The 20,436-nt window shown below is 39.4% G+C and overlaps 1 protein-coding gene across 6 annotated transcripts in view; it reads right to left on the bottom strand.

Annotated features, from left to right (window-relative positions):
• Positions 1-20,436, bottom strand: part of TTC17 (tetratricopeptide repeat domain 17) — a 167,884-nt gene that overhangs the window by 33,856 nt on the left and 113,592 nt on the right. For all 6 annotated transcript variants that reach the window (XM_032640185.1, XM_032640183.1, XM_032640186.1 and 3 more), the window contains 5 exons: positions 12,712-12,971; positions 12,076-12,229; positions 7,537-7,657; positions 5,472-5,631; positions 4,469-4,552 (listed from right to left, as the gene is read on the bottom strand). In XM_032640185.1, coding sequence (XP_032496076.1) covers positions 4,469-4,552; positions 5,472-5,631; positions 7,537-7,657; positions 12,076-12,229; positions 12,712-12,971 — 779 coding nt within the window. The remainder of the gene's footprint in view (positions 1-4,468; positions 4,553-5,471; positions 5,632-7,536; positions 7,658-12,075; positions 12,230-12,711; positions 12,972-20,436) is intronic.

Here is a 20,436-nt window from a genome sequence, read left to right as displayed (position 1 = left end):
CCTGAGACCATCTACAGTGATCAGTGCAATTCCTTTCTGCCTTTTGTGTTGCTGTTGTCATGACCTGTAACCTCAGAAGACACTACTTATTATTTTGTACTGTCATACTCATTTACATATACTCTAATATTTTCTCTTTCTGTTGCTCTTCACTCTTTCTTGTATTTCTGAGTTTCTACCTGGAATAGTTTTCCTTCTGCCTGAAAAAATCCCTTTAGTGATTTTTAATGCAAGTCTGTTGATAACATATATCTTTCAGTTTCTTGTGGTCTAAAACCGTTATCTAAACTTCATTTTAAAAAAATCAAGGTATAATTTAAATAGAGAAACGCTCAGACCTTAGGTATAACATTCCGTTTTGACTATTGCTTAAAGACACAGAAAACTCCCAACACTCCAGAAAGTCCTTTCAAGTTGCTTCCCAGTCAACCGCTTCCCCCCACAAAGCAATCACTGTTCTGATTTCTAACACCATAGGTTAGTTTTGCCTGTTCTAGAATTTCATATAGTTGAGATCATGCACTATACACTTCTTTTGTGTCCAACGACTTTTATTATCAATAATATTTTTGAGATTCATCAATATGGATATAGGGTCCTTCTTGCAGAATAGTATCCAGTGTATAAATATAACACTGTTTATCCCTTCTTCTACTGATGGGCATCTTACTGTTTCCAGATTTTTGGATGTTACGAATAAATCTGCTGTGAACATTTTTTAACAAGTATTTTGTGGACATAGTTTTCATGTCTCTTTGATAAATACCTAGCAGTAAAATTACTGGGTCATATATGCTTAACTTTTTAATAGACTACCAGACTGTCTTCCAAAATGACTGTACCATTTTATACTCTCACCAGCAATGTATCAGAGTTCTGGTTTCTCCATATCATCTTGAACATCTGTATCATCAATCTTTTTCATTTTAGCCCTTCTAACTCTCATAATATTTCTTGCTTCAAAGTTTTTTTTTTTAAAAAGAGTGTAGCCATATCTGCCTTTTTTATTGTTTGCATGGTATATTATTTTCCATCTTTGTACTTTCAACCCTTCTGTATCCTAATATTTGAAGAATTTCTCTTATAAGCAGCATATAGTTGGATTTTTAAAAAATCCATTCTATACAAAATGCTTAAATTATAAATCTTTTTTGTAGTTAACTACTGATATACTTTATTTACTATTTTACTATTTGTGTTCTATTTTTATGTGACTCTACCTTTCTCGATTTTCTTTGGATTAATCAAATGTTTCACGTTACTCCATTTTCTTTCCACTGAATTATATTGTAAAACCATTTTTAGTAGTTAGCCTAGAGCTTAAAACATACATTCTTACTTATTACAGTCCAATGCAAATTATTTCTTTTACTACTTGGCTGATACCAATTAAACCTTAGAACTTTTAAACTCCATTTATTTCCCTCCCATCGTTTATGTTACTGTTACCATGAATTTTAGTTATATATAAAGGTGAAGCTCCTCAGGGCAGTGCAGTTATCATTTTGTACAATTACTCTTCATTTATATTTTCTTTCCAGTGTTCTTCTTTCCCTCTGGCATGTCCATATTTCTAGCTGGGATCGTTTTTCTGAAGAACTCCCTTTAATTTTTATTTCAGTGCAGACCTACTGATGCCTAAGTCTCTGAATTTTTTTTTTTTTTTTTGCGGTACACGGGCCTCTCACTATTGGGGCCTCTCCCATCGCGGAGTACAGGCTCCGGACGTGCAGGCTCAGCGGCCATGGCTCATGGGCCCAGCCGCTCCGCGGCATGTGGGACCTTCCCGGACCGGGGCACAAACCCGTGTCCCCTGCATCGGCAGGCGGACTCTCAACCACTGCGCCACCAGGGAAGCCCTAAGTCTCTGAATTTTATTGGTTTAAACACATCTTTACTTCACCTTAATTTCTGAACAGTATTTCTGCTGTATAGAATTTTAGGCTTGCAGTTTTCTTCTTTAGTACTTTAAAGATATCATTACATTGGCTTCTAGTTTCCATCATTTCCACTGAGAAGCTGTCAGTTTTATTGTTGCTCCTTTTAAAGGCACTGCGGTAGATAAAAGATAGGCCATGGTCTTTGCACTGCCAGCAGGCGGAGGATACTTCCCCTGCCCTGGGACTTTGCTTTGACAGATAGAAGGGGTGAAAGTGGTGCTGTTCCACCTCTGTGCATGGACTCTAAGCTTCTGCTTTCACCCTCTTGGAGCCCTGAGCCACCAGGTAAAAAGGTCCAGCTTCTCTGCTAGAGAGAATACTTGGAGAGAGACGATATCCAACTGTGTCCCAGCTATTCCAATTGCTCCAGCCTTCTTTGGCGGCCAGCCCCACTTAGGTCTCCACATGTCTATAGTTGCATGAATGATTCCAAGTCAGATCAGAAGACGGTCCAGCTCAGGTTGTAGAATCTTGAGCAAATAATAGTTTTGTTTTAAGCCAGTAAATCCTGGCATGATTTATTAGGCAAAAAGATAAGTGGAAATAGTATTTGGCATCAAGAATGGAGTGTGGCCGCAACAGAAACTTAAAGCATGTGACATAAGTCTGGGGAACGGGTTGAGGACACTTGACGAAGGAGCAGCAACGAGACCATTAATGAAGGTTGGAAGAGCACTGGGGATACTGCTATTGGACCCTGGAGAAGCGGCATTATAATCTATTGGCAAAACAAATAGTGAGGCTGTATCTTGGAATATAGGAAAATACCTAACAAAGCTGTGGGTCTGGCCAGGAAGACCTCTAGGAAGAGCGCTAAAAGTGACAAATGGTTTTTAAAAAATCACCTATAATTTTTTTAGGTATTGAAAGAGAGAGGAGACCTAAACAAGGAACTATGCAGTTTTCAAGCAGAATTTAGAGAAAATGCTTCCAACCTGGGACTTGCAGGGTTAGAAAATGAAACTTTCTCAATTGTCAGCTTCTCTAGTCAGCACAAGATTTTGACAAAAAGTCAAATCCAGGTGCTACCAGTAAAACTATGGCCTCAGGATTAAGATCAAATCAAAAGCACGGCAGTAAGACACTTTGTTACTATCACCTCAGAAAGATCTGATTCTAGATTTAAGCCTCAGAGACTCTCCGTTAGACCAAAGGTGTCTAAGAATCTTAAAGGTATTGCCCCGGACTCATGTTCAAAGGAGACAGGGGCCTTCTTGAAGAGATCTGTGGGTGTGGTTTTTGTCTGATGGGACGGCTTATAATTTGAAAGTCCACAAAGCTTTTCTAAGAAGTTGTGCCAAGGATAGAGACAGGCAGCAAGCTGAGTAAGCTATTCAGCTACAAATACAGGACACTCCTAAGGAAAAGGAAAGACAGCTCAGAGAGAAGAGCTGAAAGCTGAGAAACAGATTAGGAAACCAACCCCAAGGAACCAAAACAGGCCCTATTCAAGGAATATATCCTTGGGCTTCCCTGGTGGCGCAGTGGTTAAGAATCTGCCTGCCAATGCAGGGGACACAGGTTAGAGCCCTGGTCTGGGAAGATCCCACATGCCGCGCAGCAACTAAGCCCGTGTGCCATAACTACTGAGCCTGCGCTCTAGAGCCCGCGAGTCACAACTACTGAAGCCTGCGTGCCTAGAGCCCGTGCTCTGCAACAAGAGAAGCCACCGCAGTGAGAAGCCCGCGCACCGCAATGAAGAGTAGCCCCCGCTTGCTGCAACTAGAGAAAACCTCTCACAGCAACAAAGACCCAGGGCAGCAATAAATAAATAAATTAATTAATTAAAAAGGAATATATCCTACCCTGGAATTGGGGGAACCGGTGACACGTGGCCAGATGAATTTCAGAATTCCCATGGAATAGTGATTGCTGAGCGCCTTCCACTTCCTCTCTTTTAAACTGATGCGATTATCCTATCCCTACCTACTAGAAGTGGAGTCGACCCTTTTAACCACTGTTTTATGTTACCTCTTCAATATCATTATAATAAGAAAGCGGAGAGATTCTTAACCATAAAATAATTGAATTAAAATTTTAAAACTTCCTCTTCACACAGAGGCAGGTGAACAGTCTTAGAGACTCTCAATTGTATTTTCTGTATGAAAATATAGTTTTGCAAATATTTTTCATGATTTCAAAGAAAAAAAGATATTTCAAGATGTGATTCCCACCCACCATCCAAAATACCAAATATTCTTTATCACCAAAAAAGGAACACCTGACTTATTTCCCATACCTAGATTCCATAGTTCACAGTGGCATCACCTGAATATATCCACGCTGGACTAAAAAAGAGAAAACTGACCATGTAAAGTTTAAGCACAGAAGGTCAACAAAGCAGCAAAAAAGAATACTAACCAATTGATGGAAAAAGTAATGGAAAAGTGATTGAAACATTTCACGTCATCCCTTCGGTACCAAGTATTAAGTAACTAACAGAACAGGTCAGAGCCACATAGTGGCAAATAATCGGGAAAAGTCAGAAAGTGGGCAATAGTTTAGAGCTTTCCTACAGAGTGACTTACCTTTTCCAAAACTTTGGCAATTCGGGTGCCAATTTGTTCAAGTGACTGTTGTGGATATTGGTCTTTGCCAAGATTTTGCAATACCTGGTACAGGGAAAAAGATGGTAGATTAGAGGAATGAAAATGAGGTGAGGTCTGGTGACACTGCTGACGCTGAGTTGGGCACTGTACCACAGGTGCAGACTGCTTCTCTGGGGTACCTGCTGCGGTCCTGTTGGTAAAGCATTTTGTGGAAGATACACTGAAGGCCATTTTACCATCCCCTCAGCCTTCTCTCACTTAACAAAAATTACGGACATGTAAAACACATTCATTATAGTATTACAGAATATAGAGTAAATAAAATAAAAAGCACTTGTAATCCTGTCACCCAGACACAACCACTGTTGATATCGCTTATGTATCTTTCAGATATTTTTCTATGTACACATATATTATTTCTCTCACAGACTGTATACCATGGGATCACATTGTAAACTATTACCTACATTTTCACATAATATATTCTAAAAGTTTCCTCATGCCAATACATATATTTCTACTACATCTTTCTTAATGGCTCTTATTGTATACTATCTCACATCTATACCAAAACTTATTTAACAAATCCTCTACTTATTTAACATGCCTCTACTGTGGCATGTTTTCCAATTATTCTTCTACGTATATGCTGGGTCTGTCCTCTTTCCCTTCCTTCTTAAGACTGTCAATAGGAGGATTAACTGCCCCAAATATTTCTCACGAAGAGCCTCTGTCTGATGGCAAGCGGAATGTTCCCCACCTCAAGGAATAAATCAGAATTAAAATTTCCTGGTCATAAAAAGAAGCATAAGCTCAGTCACAGGGCCTGAAAGAAATTAGGCTTGGCCTAAGCCACCTAGATGACAGCCATCTGAAAATAGACAAAAAAATATGGCCTGGCTGCTTGTGCTTTCTGCTATCAGTTGCATCATGACTGTGGGGCTAAAAACTACAGAGAGGCTGAATAGAGCCAAGCACTCACCTCTGTTAACTGGCTCTCGCCCGTGTAATGTAGGCTGGCTCGGTTGGAAACCCCCTGCAAGTGGTCCAGGGTGTGCATGCTCGTGGGGAGATTGCCATTGCAAACAGGTTCCATCGCTGGCTGCTGTATTGGAGTGGCAAAGTCTATGTGTTCTGTGATGCTGAAAAATGGAGAGGACCACCTTAGCCACGGAAAAATTGAGTGGGTGGGGAGAGAGTATTAATAATCAGCTGACCATAACTTCAACATATTATTAGAAGTGTCTGGAACCACAGAATCTCACAATGGAAGAGACTTCAGAAGTTATTTAGTCTGAGCTCTCATTTTACAGGTACAAGGACTCCAGTGCCTGGTAATGACCATCTGTTGAATGTATGAATAGATATCGTACCCTGGGTCAAAGCAGCAGTGTTGGGATCTGAGCCTTGAACTCAGTATTTTCTCAGTCTCCTCAAGCTGCCTCCTTTCTATGCACCGTGATGTCTGATTTCCTTACTGCTGCTGGGGGCCACTTTTTCTCACTGGGGAGGTTTTAAACCAGGTGGGTTTTCTTCTAGGACTTCTTCTTCCAGGGTACAGATAGTGATAAATACCCACAGGTGGTTCCTATTTTTTACTTTCCCTCTATGCACAGAAGTACACTTGTCCCCACAGAAAAAGTTACCTAAAGTTTAGACAGTAAATGTTATACAGATCCAGCTACTCACTGTATCTATGTATAAGATACAAGTACTTCCCTTCATGGTTCCAAAGGGGTCATTTTCCTGCTATAGACAGGCTAAATGTTATACCCTATCATATATATATCATATATACTGATGTGGCAAATTGGCACTGCCAAATTTTGTTATAGCTACTTAAAAAGTTTAACACATATTATGCAAACATTCATTCATTCACTATTTATTCACAGCCTATTACATGTCAGATATCAGGGTTATAATAATTAACAAAACATACCCAGTTCCCACAGTTATGATGCTCATAGTCTTGTGATAGTTGCTTATTACAGATGTGATGAATTGTAAAAGATAAAAACACAGTGCGATGTCAGTTTACTACAGGAGGGTGTATATTTCCTCCATGCTGATGGAGGAAGGAGGTGGTTAATGAAGGACTTCCTGCGGAAGAGATTTACGTGGAGACCAGAAGGAGGAGTATGAATTAACCAGGAAGGGAGAAGGTGCTGAGAACACCGGCGCAGGCGAAGGAGATACTACATGTGAAGGGAGGGAGGGGGGAGGGCAGAGCTGAAGATGGAAAGACACGCAGGGAGCAAATCATGAAGGGCTCTGTGGGCCACTGTGAACAGCGATATTTATTATAAGTTATTAGAGTATTTTAAGAATTATTTGACTTATATTTGAGGAATAATGCTGAGTACTGTGGACAGAATGGACTGAAGGGATGCAAGAATGAATAAACCAAAAGGACCAGCTAGGAGGCTACTGAATGAATCTAAGTGGAGATGACGGTACTCTGGTTTAAGGAGGCTGCAATGGGGATGAAGAAAAGCAGGTGGTTTTGAAAAATATTCAGAAGTTCTGGGAGTAGAGCAGTCTGACTAGGAGTGACTGTAAAATAAGAAGGTTTAGTGGTGAATCTTGGGGAACTCCAATGCTTAAAAGGTAGAAAAGGGGCCAACAAAAGAGACTGATTATCCAAGGAGGAAAAAGCAGCTATAAGACAGGCAACCTTGCTCGCCTGTGTCCTGGTAGGTGCTTGTAAATCTGGATTTGCTCTGGCTCCCTTTGTAAGCACACCATGTCAGGGAGGTTTTGTGCTTTGATTGAGAGAGATCCAGTCTTTAATTCAAACTAAGTAAGTTAGCTGTGACTTCTAGATAGCTTAGAAAGTATGGGTGAAGGCACTGAGAAGGGGGCACATCGACTGTTTCAGTACAATGGGCTGAGTCCAACTGTGATATCCTCTGAACCACCAACCCTAGAGAGGACGACTCTTCTAGTAGCTCTTGACAAAGAAGGGCAGCCATGAGGTCAGCGGGGGCCCAGTGGGATCACTGGTCACAAATGCCATGAAGGAGGGAGAGGTTTAAGATACTCACTCAATATTTTTTGAAGAAACTGCAAGCCAGGTACTCACGATGGCCGTCAGCTCTACCCAGCGGAGTTTGAGGCACTCGTCCGGGCTGGGCCATCCCAGACTCTGGTAGTCACGCTTTTTTCCTGGAAGGAAAGTATGTCATCAATTGACACGACTGCAAAGGAACAGAATGTATAGTGTCTTATGCCCTGGTGACTACTTCATACAGATTGGTGTATTAGAGGTGCCAGTCACTCTTCTAGTCTAGAATTTCTACCACCTAGAGAACTAACTAAAATCTTGTCATTCACAGCTATGGGAATAACAATCATCTTTGAGTAAAGCCTTGTTTTCAAAGACAGATGATGAAGTAAAAATAAATGTGCCCTTCACTGGATTTAAGACTGAGATAAGGGTCAAAATACTGTTCAATGTTAGCATTTTACCAAACTTAATTTTTACCTTTCTATTGCTTTCTATTCAAAATCAATACATTTTGATTTTATAGAGACAACTCTAAGTCAGGAGAAACATATATCTCTAAAGCAGGGTTTCTTAAGCTGGTACTACTGACATTGTGAGAGCTGTCCTGTGCACTGGAGGATGTTTGGCAGCATCCCTGGCCTCTACCCAACAGATGTCAGCAGCACCCTCCCTGACATATGACAACCCAAAATGCCTCCAGATACTGTCAAATGTTCCCTGGGAGGGCGACGTCACTCCTGGTAGAGAACCCCTGCTGTAAAGAAAAGCAGTAGGTTAGAGAATAATGATGATAATGAAAGGTTATCATTTATTTCCAGAGCACTTACCATTGTTCAGGTCCTGTGCTAAGGGCTTTATATCTGTAACCTCATGAGGCAGATTTTAATCCTCTTTTCTCAGATGAGAAAACAGAGGCTCAGAGAAATCAAGTGACTTGCCCAGGGTCACCTGCCTACTAGGTGGCAGAAATGGGATTCAGATCCAGGTCTGTTTGACTCTAACGTGCACATTCCCAGTCATGCTATTTAAGGCTTTACTGGGCTTTGAAAGCTCTGTTTATGGTACCCTTCAAAGGTACTACCTTTTGGGTGTAGGCCCTTTACTTAAATCAAGTCCCCAAGAAAAGAGCAGAATTAAGTCCTATCTAGGAAGGATTCTTCTGTAGAAATTCGACTGGAATGGACAGGAAGGAGAACTTTGGTTCTGTATAGCTCTTTTTATACTGTAGGAATTTACCAATGATAGAAAACTGTTTAAGACACAGGCAGGGCTTTAGATTTAGATTTTAATAGAATAGAAAAAAACAGTTTGGAAGAGTTTCAAATGAACCCTGTTTAAATGAATAAGTTAAAGAGTTGAACCATAGGTTTCACACTAAGGATTATTTTTCTTTTATGTTTAAGAAATTCACTTGAAAAATGTTTATTGAGCATCTGTTATAAGAGACTGGGAACTGTGTTAAGACACTAGGGATACAGAGAGGAATAATAAAAGGGCCTGCCCTTGAGCTCACAGTCTACTGAGGAAGGTAAACAAACAAATTATTAGAACACAATAGGGTTAAGTGCTAGAGTGAAGGTACAGAACAGCTGCATAGAGGAGACAGCAACTAATGCTGCCTGAAGGTACCAAGGAAGAGATGGCATTGGAGTTTGAAGTGTAAAGATGAGTGACATTTTAGCACCGTTGAGTGGCAGAAGGGCATTCCAGGCAGAGGGAACAGCATGTGCAAAGACAAGGAGGTAAAACAAGAGCAGGGTTGGTTCAGAGAATGGTACTGAAGGGGAGAGAAAGGCTGGGCTGTAAACAGTCTTGTGCACCACACTAGAAAGTTTGGCCTTTATGCTGCAGGCACTGGGGAGTCTTTGAGCGTACCACTCTCCACCTTGTTCACAAGGATATCATAAGACACTCTGTTAAATGCTTTGCTTTAATCTAGTTACATTATGTCTATGACACTTTCCTGGCCTTCCAGTCTACTAGCCCTCACCAAAGTAGGAAATGAAATTAGTTATGCATTATTAATTTTATTAATTCTTAGAAAATCTACAATGGCCCTTAATGATCCCTACTCTTCCCCCATGGGCTCACAAAGTACTGGTTTAATAATTTGCTTTAGAACTTTGTCAGAATTTATCACAAACTCCTTATCACTTGGTAGTGGACAGAATCCATACTTATTTGAAAATTGGGATACTGAACCTCTCCAGTCTTCTCTTGCTTCAGAACTTTTCACTTTAGTGACAGTGACGCTTTAGTTCCATGATCTCATTTGCAAGTATATTCAGTGCCTTACACAGGCCCACCTCCTTGAATCCATTTAAAATTGTCTACGTGCTCTCCTATCATCTCAATCACCCTGAGCTTTAATTTTCACTTTTACAAGAAATTTTTAGTTTTTGTTTGTTAAAGTAATATAGGCTTATTATAAAATATTTAGAAAACGGAAAAGAATGTAGAAGAAAACAGAAAATCACCTGCAGCCCTATGAGCACCCAGAGATGATAATTTATGACATTTTAGAGTATTCTCTCCTACACTCGTTTCTATGTGCTTGTTTATTTTAGCATATTTCATCAAATCTAAGATGTCATCAACTGTAAGGTACACATTATTTTACATGATTTAAGAAAGAAAAATGTTGCCAATTATTAGTTAAGATACTATCAATTGTAAGATGATCTCAATTTCAGAGATACTGAAATGTGAAAAAAAATGTAGTCAAAATATAGTATATTTACTGTTTTACAAAAATTGAAGTATTCTCTATATATGCTATTCTATAAACTGCGTTTGTTCACCTACTAAAGTATAAACATCTTGGCTGCACAGTCATGGCAAGAACGTGCTGTCATTTATTTAGGCAACTATCATCATTTAGGTATTTTTCAAATTTTTATTATGATAAGCAGCACGATGATCAATCTCTGTACTTCTATCTTTCACACTTGTAAGATAATTTATTTAGGGTAAGTTACTAGAAGTAGAACTGCTGGCATTTTTAAAAATTTTCTGATACATCTAGTCAAACTATCCCAAAATTCACTTTATTAACTCTCACTGTGTATTACACAAATAATTTGACAAGCAAAACTGGCAGATCACATTTTATGTTTGCACTCCCTTGACTGCTAGTGAGGCTGAACATTTTATCACGTTTAGTGGCTGTGTGTGTGTGTGTGTGTGAGTGTGTGTGTGTGAGTGTGTATGTGGTGAATTGCCTATGTACTCTGTACATATTTTATTGAAATGCTGTATTTTTTTCTATCAATTTGTAGGTGTTCTTTAAATGATGTTGATATCCTTTGCTTATCATATATTCTGTAAATATATATAAACATTCTGCAAAAATACTGTTTCAATCCTTTGTCTTTCTATTTTGTAGTGTTTTCTGATGCCAGAATTATTTTATTTTTCTTCTTCTCTCTGCTTTAGAAAGTCCTTTTTCACCTTAAAAGTATATAAATATCCATTTGAATTTTCCTCTTTTATGTTTTTATTACATTTACTACTTAATCCATTGGAAGTTTCATTGCTATAATCATGTTTTATAGTTTGAATATCTTTTTCCTTGCTACTGCAGACGGACCTACTAGAGGAAGTGTTGCTTTCTTTCCATAACATGTTAGCACATGCTCTTTTTCTTAAACAGTAAAGCTACTTCATACTTTCAACTCTAGTCATGACAAAGTATCCTTTTGGTGTCCTTAGTACTTTCTCAAATCACAGATCATTCTGGGATTTAGCCAAGTTGACCTCATTCTTTACATTTTATTATGTGTCCTTTGCTTTCAGCTTTGGTAAATACAACTTAAATAAGACACATTTTCATGAACTTACCTTGAATTTTTGAAGTCTAAGACAGTGAAAATATCCTTTTAAAAAAGGAGACTTCTTTTAAAAAATGAAATTCTATCACCACTATTTCACTGTTGGAAAAGAAAGTCAACTGGACTCGTGGCAATGGCCCGGAACCTGGAGTCCAAAGATAGACTTCGGGACAACTATGAACCTGAAAGTACATGCCAAATTTTGATGTAAATGCATTTTTTTTTCTGGGGGAGTAGTTCCAAAGCATTTATCCAATACTTAAAGAGATATCTGACAAACAAAATGTTACTAAATAGTTAATACTTATTGAGTCCTATGTGCCCAGTTCATTTAAATCACTTTACATGTATAAACTCATATAATACTCACAACCACCCTATAAGACAGATGCAATTATCGCCATTTTATAGATAAGGAAAATGAGGCACAGAGAACTAAATGGCAAAACTGGTGTGTGAAACCAGGGAGTCTGTCTCAAACTTACAGTTTTACATATTAAACTAGACTGTTAGGAATTAATAGGATATTTAAGTTCAAGATGGTAAGATTGTAAGTCAAATGGCCAATGGTAAAAAAAAAACCAAGTATATGTCAAACAAAACTTTATATCGATGACTCATTTCTTGCTCACTTGGTTCAATTACGTTCACATCTGATTTACTTCAAGCTGCAAACACACCTTTTGTGAGAACTAAGACAGTGAAATCTGAAAGAAGAAACTGGCATATTAAATATTCAAATTTACCTTGTGGCCCAGGAGATGCCACCTTTGGGCCAGTGATCTCCAGGTTTGCTTGGTTACGATGTACATTTTCTGCCTGATTCGATTCTACCTTTTTCCCAGGAGTTTTCTTATGATCTCCTTTGGGTTTCTTTACACGTTTGACTTGGAATGTGATCTGGGAAACGAAAACATGTTAGGGACAAATGAGACCAGTTATCACTTCTGTCCATGGCTGTGGGTATTGGTGGCTTTAAGAATAATCAGTCTTGTGCTAGGGTTAAGTTCCTTCCTTCAGTTTAATTCTTAAAGATCTAGATGAAAAATGTTTAGTGAAATAAATAAAATAACCTAGCCTTGAAGGGTATAGAGGAAACTGAAAAGTAAGATGTCTGAACTGGGCTGTTCCCAAGTCTGCGGGCTTTGAGTGTGGTTTCACACCCATCCCACTTCCTTTGCCTCCTGGAAGAGCCAGCGATACCTAAGTAACATGAAATGCTTCTGGCAGTACAATTCCCATGTGAAGGCTGACTGGAACGTGGAGTAAAGTAGAGCCACTCACCCAATAGAAACCGTTACACTTTGCAAACTAGGAGCACCTCCCATACCCGCAAAGACTTGGGCTACAATTTGATAAGAATTGAGTTAGCAAACACTTACCCACTCTGTTGCTTCATCATCTTCACTTCTGCAGTCTCCATAGCAAGAGCTTCTGGCCACTCCATCCTGGGGGCCTTTCTTCAGTACTCGTATCCCCTGTAAGTCCAGACGCCGTCCTTTCATCTCTAGTGCTCCCCCAAAGCCTTCCAGAGGCCATGCCTGTTGAAATTCATCCACCAAAGCTAAAATCTCTTCTGACACTTTTGTTTCATCTGAATTCTCCATCTCATCAGAACCATTGCTTTCCTCAACCACTGTACCTGCAATTCAAGTGCCAGCATGTTATTAAAAATTACAATCATTCAAGTACTTGAAGGACTCCAACCATGCTTTCTGAGAAAAGTTCTGGCTCTGTTTAGAGGCACTTCTATAGTCCATCTTCATAAAAATACCATTCAACATCTTCAAAATTCATAATATCATATCATCTTTGTCATCTAGCTTTTGTAAAAAACCTGGCTGAGCACAATGGCAGCAGCTAGATGGCAGGAGGTCATAGATTATGTCACTAGTGAGCATGAAGATGGCCATTTTATTTTTTAAATTATTTTTAAAATAAATTTATTTATTTATTTGGGCTGTGTTGGGTCTTCATTGCTGCACGCAGGCTTTCTCTAGTTGTAGCGAGTGGGGCTACTCTCCGTTGTGGTGCGTGGGCTTCTTGTTGAGGTGGCTTTCCTTGTTGCAGAGCACAGGCTCTAGGTGCACGGCCTTCAGTAGTTGTGGCACATGGGCTCAGTAGTTGTGGCTCGTGGGCTCTAGAGTGCAGGCTCAGTAGTTGTGGCACATGGGCTTAGCTGCTCCGCAGCATGTGGGGTCTTCCCGGACCAGGGCTTGCACCCATGTACCCTGCGTTGGCAGGCAGATTCTTAACCAATGCGCCACCAGGGAAGTCCTGAAGATGGCTGTTTTATATGTGTATTTTTTAGGGAAAAAAACCCAACTTGCTCTAGACATGAGACAGAGATGGCAAAGATGAAGTTTATTATGAAATATTATTTACTTAATATATATACAGGATTCTTCAAGCTTTATTCAAATAGCATATGAAATATCATAGCTGTTCAGACCGTACAGTCTGCCTTAACTGAACAATGATTTGTTTAGTGGACAATTATCCTAATTCCACACGAAGGCTCCCATTTTCACTAATGGCTAATATAAGAAATAGCAATATACTAGTGTAATTTTTTTCTAAAATGGTTATCAAGATATTTATTACGTTGCTCATGTTTCTTATATAAAGACTCTCATGGATGTTTCTCAGTGCAATGGCCTAGTAAAAATTCTCTCTTGAGAAGTCAGTATGTTTCCATTATTATACACTGCAGGTTACACAACCTTACAAGTTCCTCTCTATGCTTACCTAGAAAGCTTAAGGCAAAATTAGTCTAAGTTTCTTAATAGAATGCCTTCCTTTCTTAAAAAAATTCTTTACTATTTAACTTTTGCTATTTTGAATTAATGGCTCAATCTTATATTGTGTGTTCTGTGAAAGTTATCTTCAATCCTTTTTGGAAGTGTACAGGGTACACAAATGAACAACAAAATGGAATGCCTCCTTTTGTAATATGTACCCACTGGACAACCTGAGAGCTTGGGGTTGATTGCTCACAAAATGCCAGTCTGCGTTATCTCAATAATCTTCAATTGGTAATTCTGGCTCGTTCAGTGATTTAGAACATGGCATTAATAAGGCCAACGTCAGGAATCTCATAACCATATCACCAGACCTATAGCCATAGTGAGTAACCCATTTTAGAAATGCATAGTTTTAGTTTCTGAGAAGGCTTGGGGTAAGAAAGATGGCTGATTACCATGGCTAAAAACAAAGCTTTGAGCCCCTCTCACAGAAGGTCTGCAGCGTCACCCTTAGCTCTCTGGTGGCATCTCTTATCTCCTATCCCACTTTCTATTCCAGAATGTGGGAAGGTCATTGCCAGGCTGAGAGTACTGCAAGAAATCTCTTGTCATTCTTGAAAAAGCTATAGGGCTCTTCCGTTTGTTAACAGGTGACTACAAAATGTACTGCTGCCCTTTCAAGTAAGTTTCTTTTAGGTTTTCTGAGCCAATCTGCTAGATTCTATTGCTTAACATTGTCATTAATGTTCTGAAACAAGAATAAAGTAAAACAGGGGTTTGTAAAGTCTTTTTCTTTAGGGTATTTGGATAAAAATGTTTGGTTACTTGCCAAAATTATGTGGCCAGTAGTATAAGTAGGCTGGACAAAGAGTTTTTATTTTTAGTTTGTATCTTGTTTGCTACTATATTCCAAATGTCCAACATTGCACCTGGCACACAGCAGGCACAAGTAGCTGTAGAATCAATTAATGGGAACTCAGGAATACTTTGCTTTGTGAGATCCTTGAGGATCTGCTGTTCCTCTTTCTGCCCTGTCCTGCTGGAAATTCAAGACTTTTTAAACTCTAAAAAGTGTCATCTGTTAAAGTACTGTCAACCCAGAGGAACAGTAAGCAAACAGAAAGGCAGGCACCATGTTTTCAGCATAGTGTCTGGCATACTACGTGACTTACAAACGTCTCAGTAGCTAATCCCGGAAAGCAGCTGAAAAGGATTGCTATAGGGATCCCAAAAAGGAACTTAATTAGAATTGCCTGGCAACAGAGCTACCTCTAAGTACTCCTCATGTTATTTTAGCTTCTTCTCCTTATTTCTCCTATGGCCATGGGGTTCCTTGCACCTGGTCCTGAGACAGAAGAGGATTTTTGATAGATTTGGCCATAGCCAAGAATACGGGTTTAAAGAAAAGTGGCTTTTGGTCAAAGGTAGACAGCCGGTAACTAATTCCCCAGTGTATAGTTAGAGCTGCATAGGGATACTGTGTGTGGAAGCCTTATTTCCATTCAGTAACTACTACTATCTAGAAAGCATTCATGTTTGTTAGTTGCAAAATGTTCTGCAAGCCCAGGTCCCAAAGGTTGATTGATACTTCCCCGTGCCCTTACCATATGGTAATAGATATCATTATCAAAAAGTTCTTAGAGAAGGGGCCTTTCATTGATGAAAATCAGTATTCAATTGAGAAACTATGGAACTTGCTGTGGTCTGCTGCGGCTGGCAGCCATTCGGCCTTTTCCAAGGCTGCTGGGGTTGGGGTGATAGCAATTCTTAGAGAACACCACCAAATAAAGGTGAGGAATGGGGAGATCATAAATGTGCTACGAGTGAGAAAACATAAACCAATCTTTATTTATTTAGACCCTATTACATGCCCATCTCCATGCTGGGAGCAAAAGGAATCTGGTCCCAAGGAATTAAAAATAATCAAGCTGGAGACACAAAAATATACATCAATACATTAAACAATGAGAGAACAATTACATTAAATTTTTTTTTCTAAAGGAAAAACACAATTGAATGTGGTCACAAAATGCTTCTTACAGGAGAGTAGACTACCTGAGGCAGGATTCAGACAGAACAGAGGTTCAGGGAGGGCACTCCCCGAGTGATGAAACTAAAAAAGCAGGTATATATATACTCACATACCCATATACACCCATATAGATACAGGCATAAGGAAGGTATATGTGAAGGCGCTACTAATTTTAAATTAACTAGAACAAAAAACATATACAGAGTATATCAGCCAGTAAGATATTTGGGGAAAGTGGGTGACACTGAGAGTATCTGGGAAAGTCAGGAAGAAGATTCATTGTAAAGGGAGCCTCTAGTATGTTAAGCAAAGAATAACAAGATGAGAGCCACAATATTTATAACGGTTAGATTAGTAAATCGCTGGTGATTTAGGAGTTAGGGGGTGGAGGACAGAAGGAAGACAGAAACACAGGACAATTATAAAGGTGCTTCAACAATCTCTATAGGAGTTATATAAAGAGAAGGTGGCTGGGGGTAAATGGGAGATTTTAGAAAGGGAGGGAAAGAGGCATGAAGAAATTTCAATGAAGAAAAATTAATAGAATTTGGTAATTATATGGATATAATGGCAAACAGAATAAATCCAAGATGATGTCAAGATTTTTTACTATGTGAAATTTTAGCATCGGTGAATATGAAAACATAATGTTATTTACAAAGATGATGGAACTGGTAGGAGGACAATAGGATAGTGTTGGGATTTCAGAAGCTTATTCATTCATTAATTCATTTAAACACCTGTTGTTTATGTGCTTAAGAATATGCTGAGGGCTCAGGATATAAAACCCATGGAGCTATGGTCTAGGCTAGAATGGATGGAGGAACATATCTCCAAACATTGTCCAATAAGCAGCTGGAAATACAGAAGTCAGGTCTGGAGAAAGGTCTGGACTAGAGAGGGATCTCAGAAGATTTTAAGTTATACTTGAAGTAGGAAGAAAAAGTAAATATTAGACTGCTGCTTGCGGGGCAGATGCTATGATGAAAACTGGAAACAGAGAGACTGAGACCCATATCTTTATTTTTTCTTTATCTTCTTCAACATGTACCATTTTCAAACTGGAAAAAGGAGAATAAATATTGTGAAGTGAAGAGACTGAGCACCCGCAGTGAGGCTTGTATGAGTTCATGTTTTTTCACTTTGATGAATCTTATCTCAGGGTACTGGGAAAACTCACAGCTGAGTCTGTGAGGTAATCTGGCAAGAATCACAGGGACAAGGAGAAGTGTTGAGAGATGGAGAGAAGCGTATGTAGTTCTGATTAGAAAAAGAAAAAAACAAACCAAAAACAGAGAGAAAAAAGAAAGAAAAAAAAGAATGGAAGAAAAAAAGAAGTCCAGGGCTTCCCCTGGTGGCGCAGTGGTTGAGAGTCCGCCTGCCGATGCAGGGGACATGGGTTCGTGCCCCGGTCTGGGAAGACTCCCACAATGCCGTGGAGTGGCTGGGCCCGTGAGCCATGGCCGCTGAGCCTGCGCGCCCAGAGCCTGTGCTCCACAATGGGAGAGGCCACAACAGTGAGAGGCCCGCGTACCGCAAAAAAAAAAAGGAGTCCACTGTAACTTTGCAACATTCCAGACACACCTGGAAATTCATGGTCTGGGTACCACAGTTTAAGAGATTTTCAAAGTGGACCATATTCATAGAAAAGTGACAAAGTACTCAAAACCATGTTAAATGAAGAAGGACTGAAGAAATCAAGGGTGATCCCGTAGTAGGAAGAGTAGCTGATATACTGCACGCATTTGCGCGCACACACACACACACACACACACACACAATCAGACTTGAAAAATATTTTGCTGGAAAGATTAAAAAAAAAATTCCAGAGTGAGTACTTCAAGGATGCTGAAGGGACTAAAAACTATAATAAAGAGAAATTATTGAAGAAAGTGCGGACATTTAGCTAAAAGAAACAAAAACATGGGGGGGTGGGTAGACAGGAACAACACTCATCTTCAAATGTCTAAGGAAATGTGACATTAGCGAGAGGCAAGACTTTGTTAGCCTCAGAGCGCAGGACTAGAAACGAGAAGTCACATTTTAGCTCAATATTAGGAAAGACTTATGAATGGTTAGAACTGGAATGGGCTACCCAGGGAGAGCCTGAGCTGCCCATGCCTGGAGGAGAAGCAGAAGCCAGACTATGCTGGGAACACTACTGAGAGGGAGAGGACCCTCAGAAGGTGATTTAAAAAGGTGACTGTGTTTGATAAGAAGCAGTATTAATAATCTCGGAAGAGAGGTTTCAAGAAGAGTTTTAGAGAGTAGAGTCTGAAAAGATAAGTGCTACGTTCAAAATGAAATAGATCGAGAATAAACAGAGGTAAAGGTCACACCTTCAAAGAAATGACCAGCAAGACAAAATCCTTCCTTCAAAGTTTGGACTCAAAACATCTCCTCCAGAAAGTCTTACATGATTAATATCCATTTACTATTAGACTGTGGTTTCTGAAGGCAAGCAGGCACATTCTACCTTTAAGGATATGTTCCTTTGTCTCACAAAATAGAAAGTATACTATGGAATTAGACGAAGTTGGTTTCAAATTAGGACTCCACCACCATAGGACCTTGGGCAATTCTGCCTGGAGTTCTAGTGCCTTCTCTGCAGCAACATGGATAGACGTGGAGGGCATTATGCTAAGTGAAATAAGTCAGACAGAAAAGGCAAATATTGTATGATATCAGTTATATATGGAATCTAAAAAATATAACAAATTAGTGAATATAACAAAAAAGAAGCAGACTCACAGATATAGAGAACATACCAGAGGTTACCAGTGGGGAGAGGGAAGGAGGGAGGGGCAATATAGGAGTAGGGGATTAAGAGGTACAAACTATTAAGTATAAAATAAGCTACAAGGATATATTGTACAACACGGAGAATGGCCAATATTTTATAACAACTATAAATGGAGGATAACCTTTAAGAATCACTATATCGTACATCTGTAACATGTAACATTGTACAGCAACTGCACTTCAATTAAAAAAAGGCAGTTGGGCTTCCCTGGTGGCGCAGTGGTTGAGAGTCCGCCTGCCGATGCAGGGGACATGGGTTCGTGCCCCGGTCTGGGAGGATCCCACATGCCGCGGAGCAGCTGGGCCTGTGAGCCATGGCCGCTGAGCCTGCGCGTCCGGAGCCTGTGCTCCGCAATGGGAGAGGCCACAACAGTGAGAGGCCCACGTACCGCAAAAAAAAAAAAAAAAAAAAAAGGCAGTTATCTCTTCTTTGAAGTCAGAGTATAAACCTGTGGACTGAAGACTTAATGCATAAACAATGGCATAAAATTTCAAGCCAGTAATCAGAAGGCACAAAAGGCTTAGATTAAATTACTCAGACTAAGGTAGGCAGGGAAATGATTCACTTCTGAGAAGAAAACAACAATCATGAGTTTTCATTTGCACCAGTGGTGCTCTTCCTTCTTTTATCTGGGTTAGGATAGTTAAGAGAAGACTGAGAATTTGGAGAAAATAACCTAGAAAAGCAAATAGGGAATTGTTCCTGTAATAACTCTTGAGCAAAGATGTCAGGGCCCCCTTTACTGACGTTCATCGAGCAGATACTGTGTGTATGTATTTGTGAGGACTTTAGCTCACAAGCAGCCTCTAGGTCGGGAAGCAGCAGAGTCACACCTGTGTTTGCATTGATAGAAATGAACATTTCCGGAGTTCCATCTGTGTGCTAGTCCATCTCTGTACTGGTAGAAATGTTTCCCTAAGTTATTTCATTTAAATATTCAAGAGCACTCTGAGGCTTTTTTTTTTTTTTGAGGTAAGGAAGGCTCAGCTTGCCCAAGATTTAACAACTAAGTAGGTGGTGGAGCCAGGACATGATAACAATATCTCTGACTACAAAACCTACGCTCCACAGATCAGGTTTCTGGGGCAGAAATTCTGGAGTATATGATGAGCTATTAAAGCAGTGGTTTTTAAAATGTTAATCAGCTACACGATTTTCACCAATCCTTAGCAAAGTGAGAAGCAAAACAAGAACATATATCTAAAATTATAATACACACACACAACTTATGTCCATCCAGATACACACTCGTTGGTGTAAAGTTGCCAACTGTCCATTTTTGAGAAAGACTGACCTTTATTCTAAGATTGCCTTTGTACTTTTTTGATATTAAAATGTTGTTTTATAAAATAATGGTAATAGCAGATGCTGGTTTTCTTTAAAAATGACCTTACAAATTAAAAAATAAAGTTCTAATCTATCAAACCCCTATTTCTTTTTTAAAAAATTTTACTTTATTTTTTTATACAGCAGGTTCTTATTAGTTATCCATTTTACACATATTAGTGTATTTATGTCAATCCCAATC

The sequence above is a fragment of the Phocoena sinus genome, chromosome 8 (genome assembly GCF_008692025.1).
Source record: "Phocoena sinus isolate mPhoSin1 chromosome 8, mPhoSin1.pri, whole genome shotgun sequence".
In the NCBI taxonomy this organism is placed as follows: domain Eukaryota; kingdom Metazoa; phylum Chordata; class Mammalia; order Artiodactyla; family Phocoenidae; genus Phocoena; species Phocoena sinus.
Note: the sequence above shows the minus strand (reverse complement) of the source record. Positions and strands in the feature narration are given on the sequence as shown.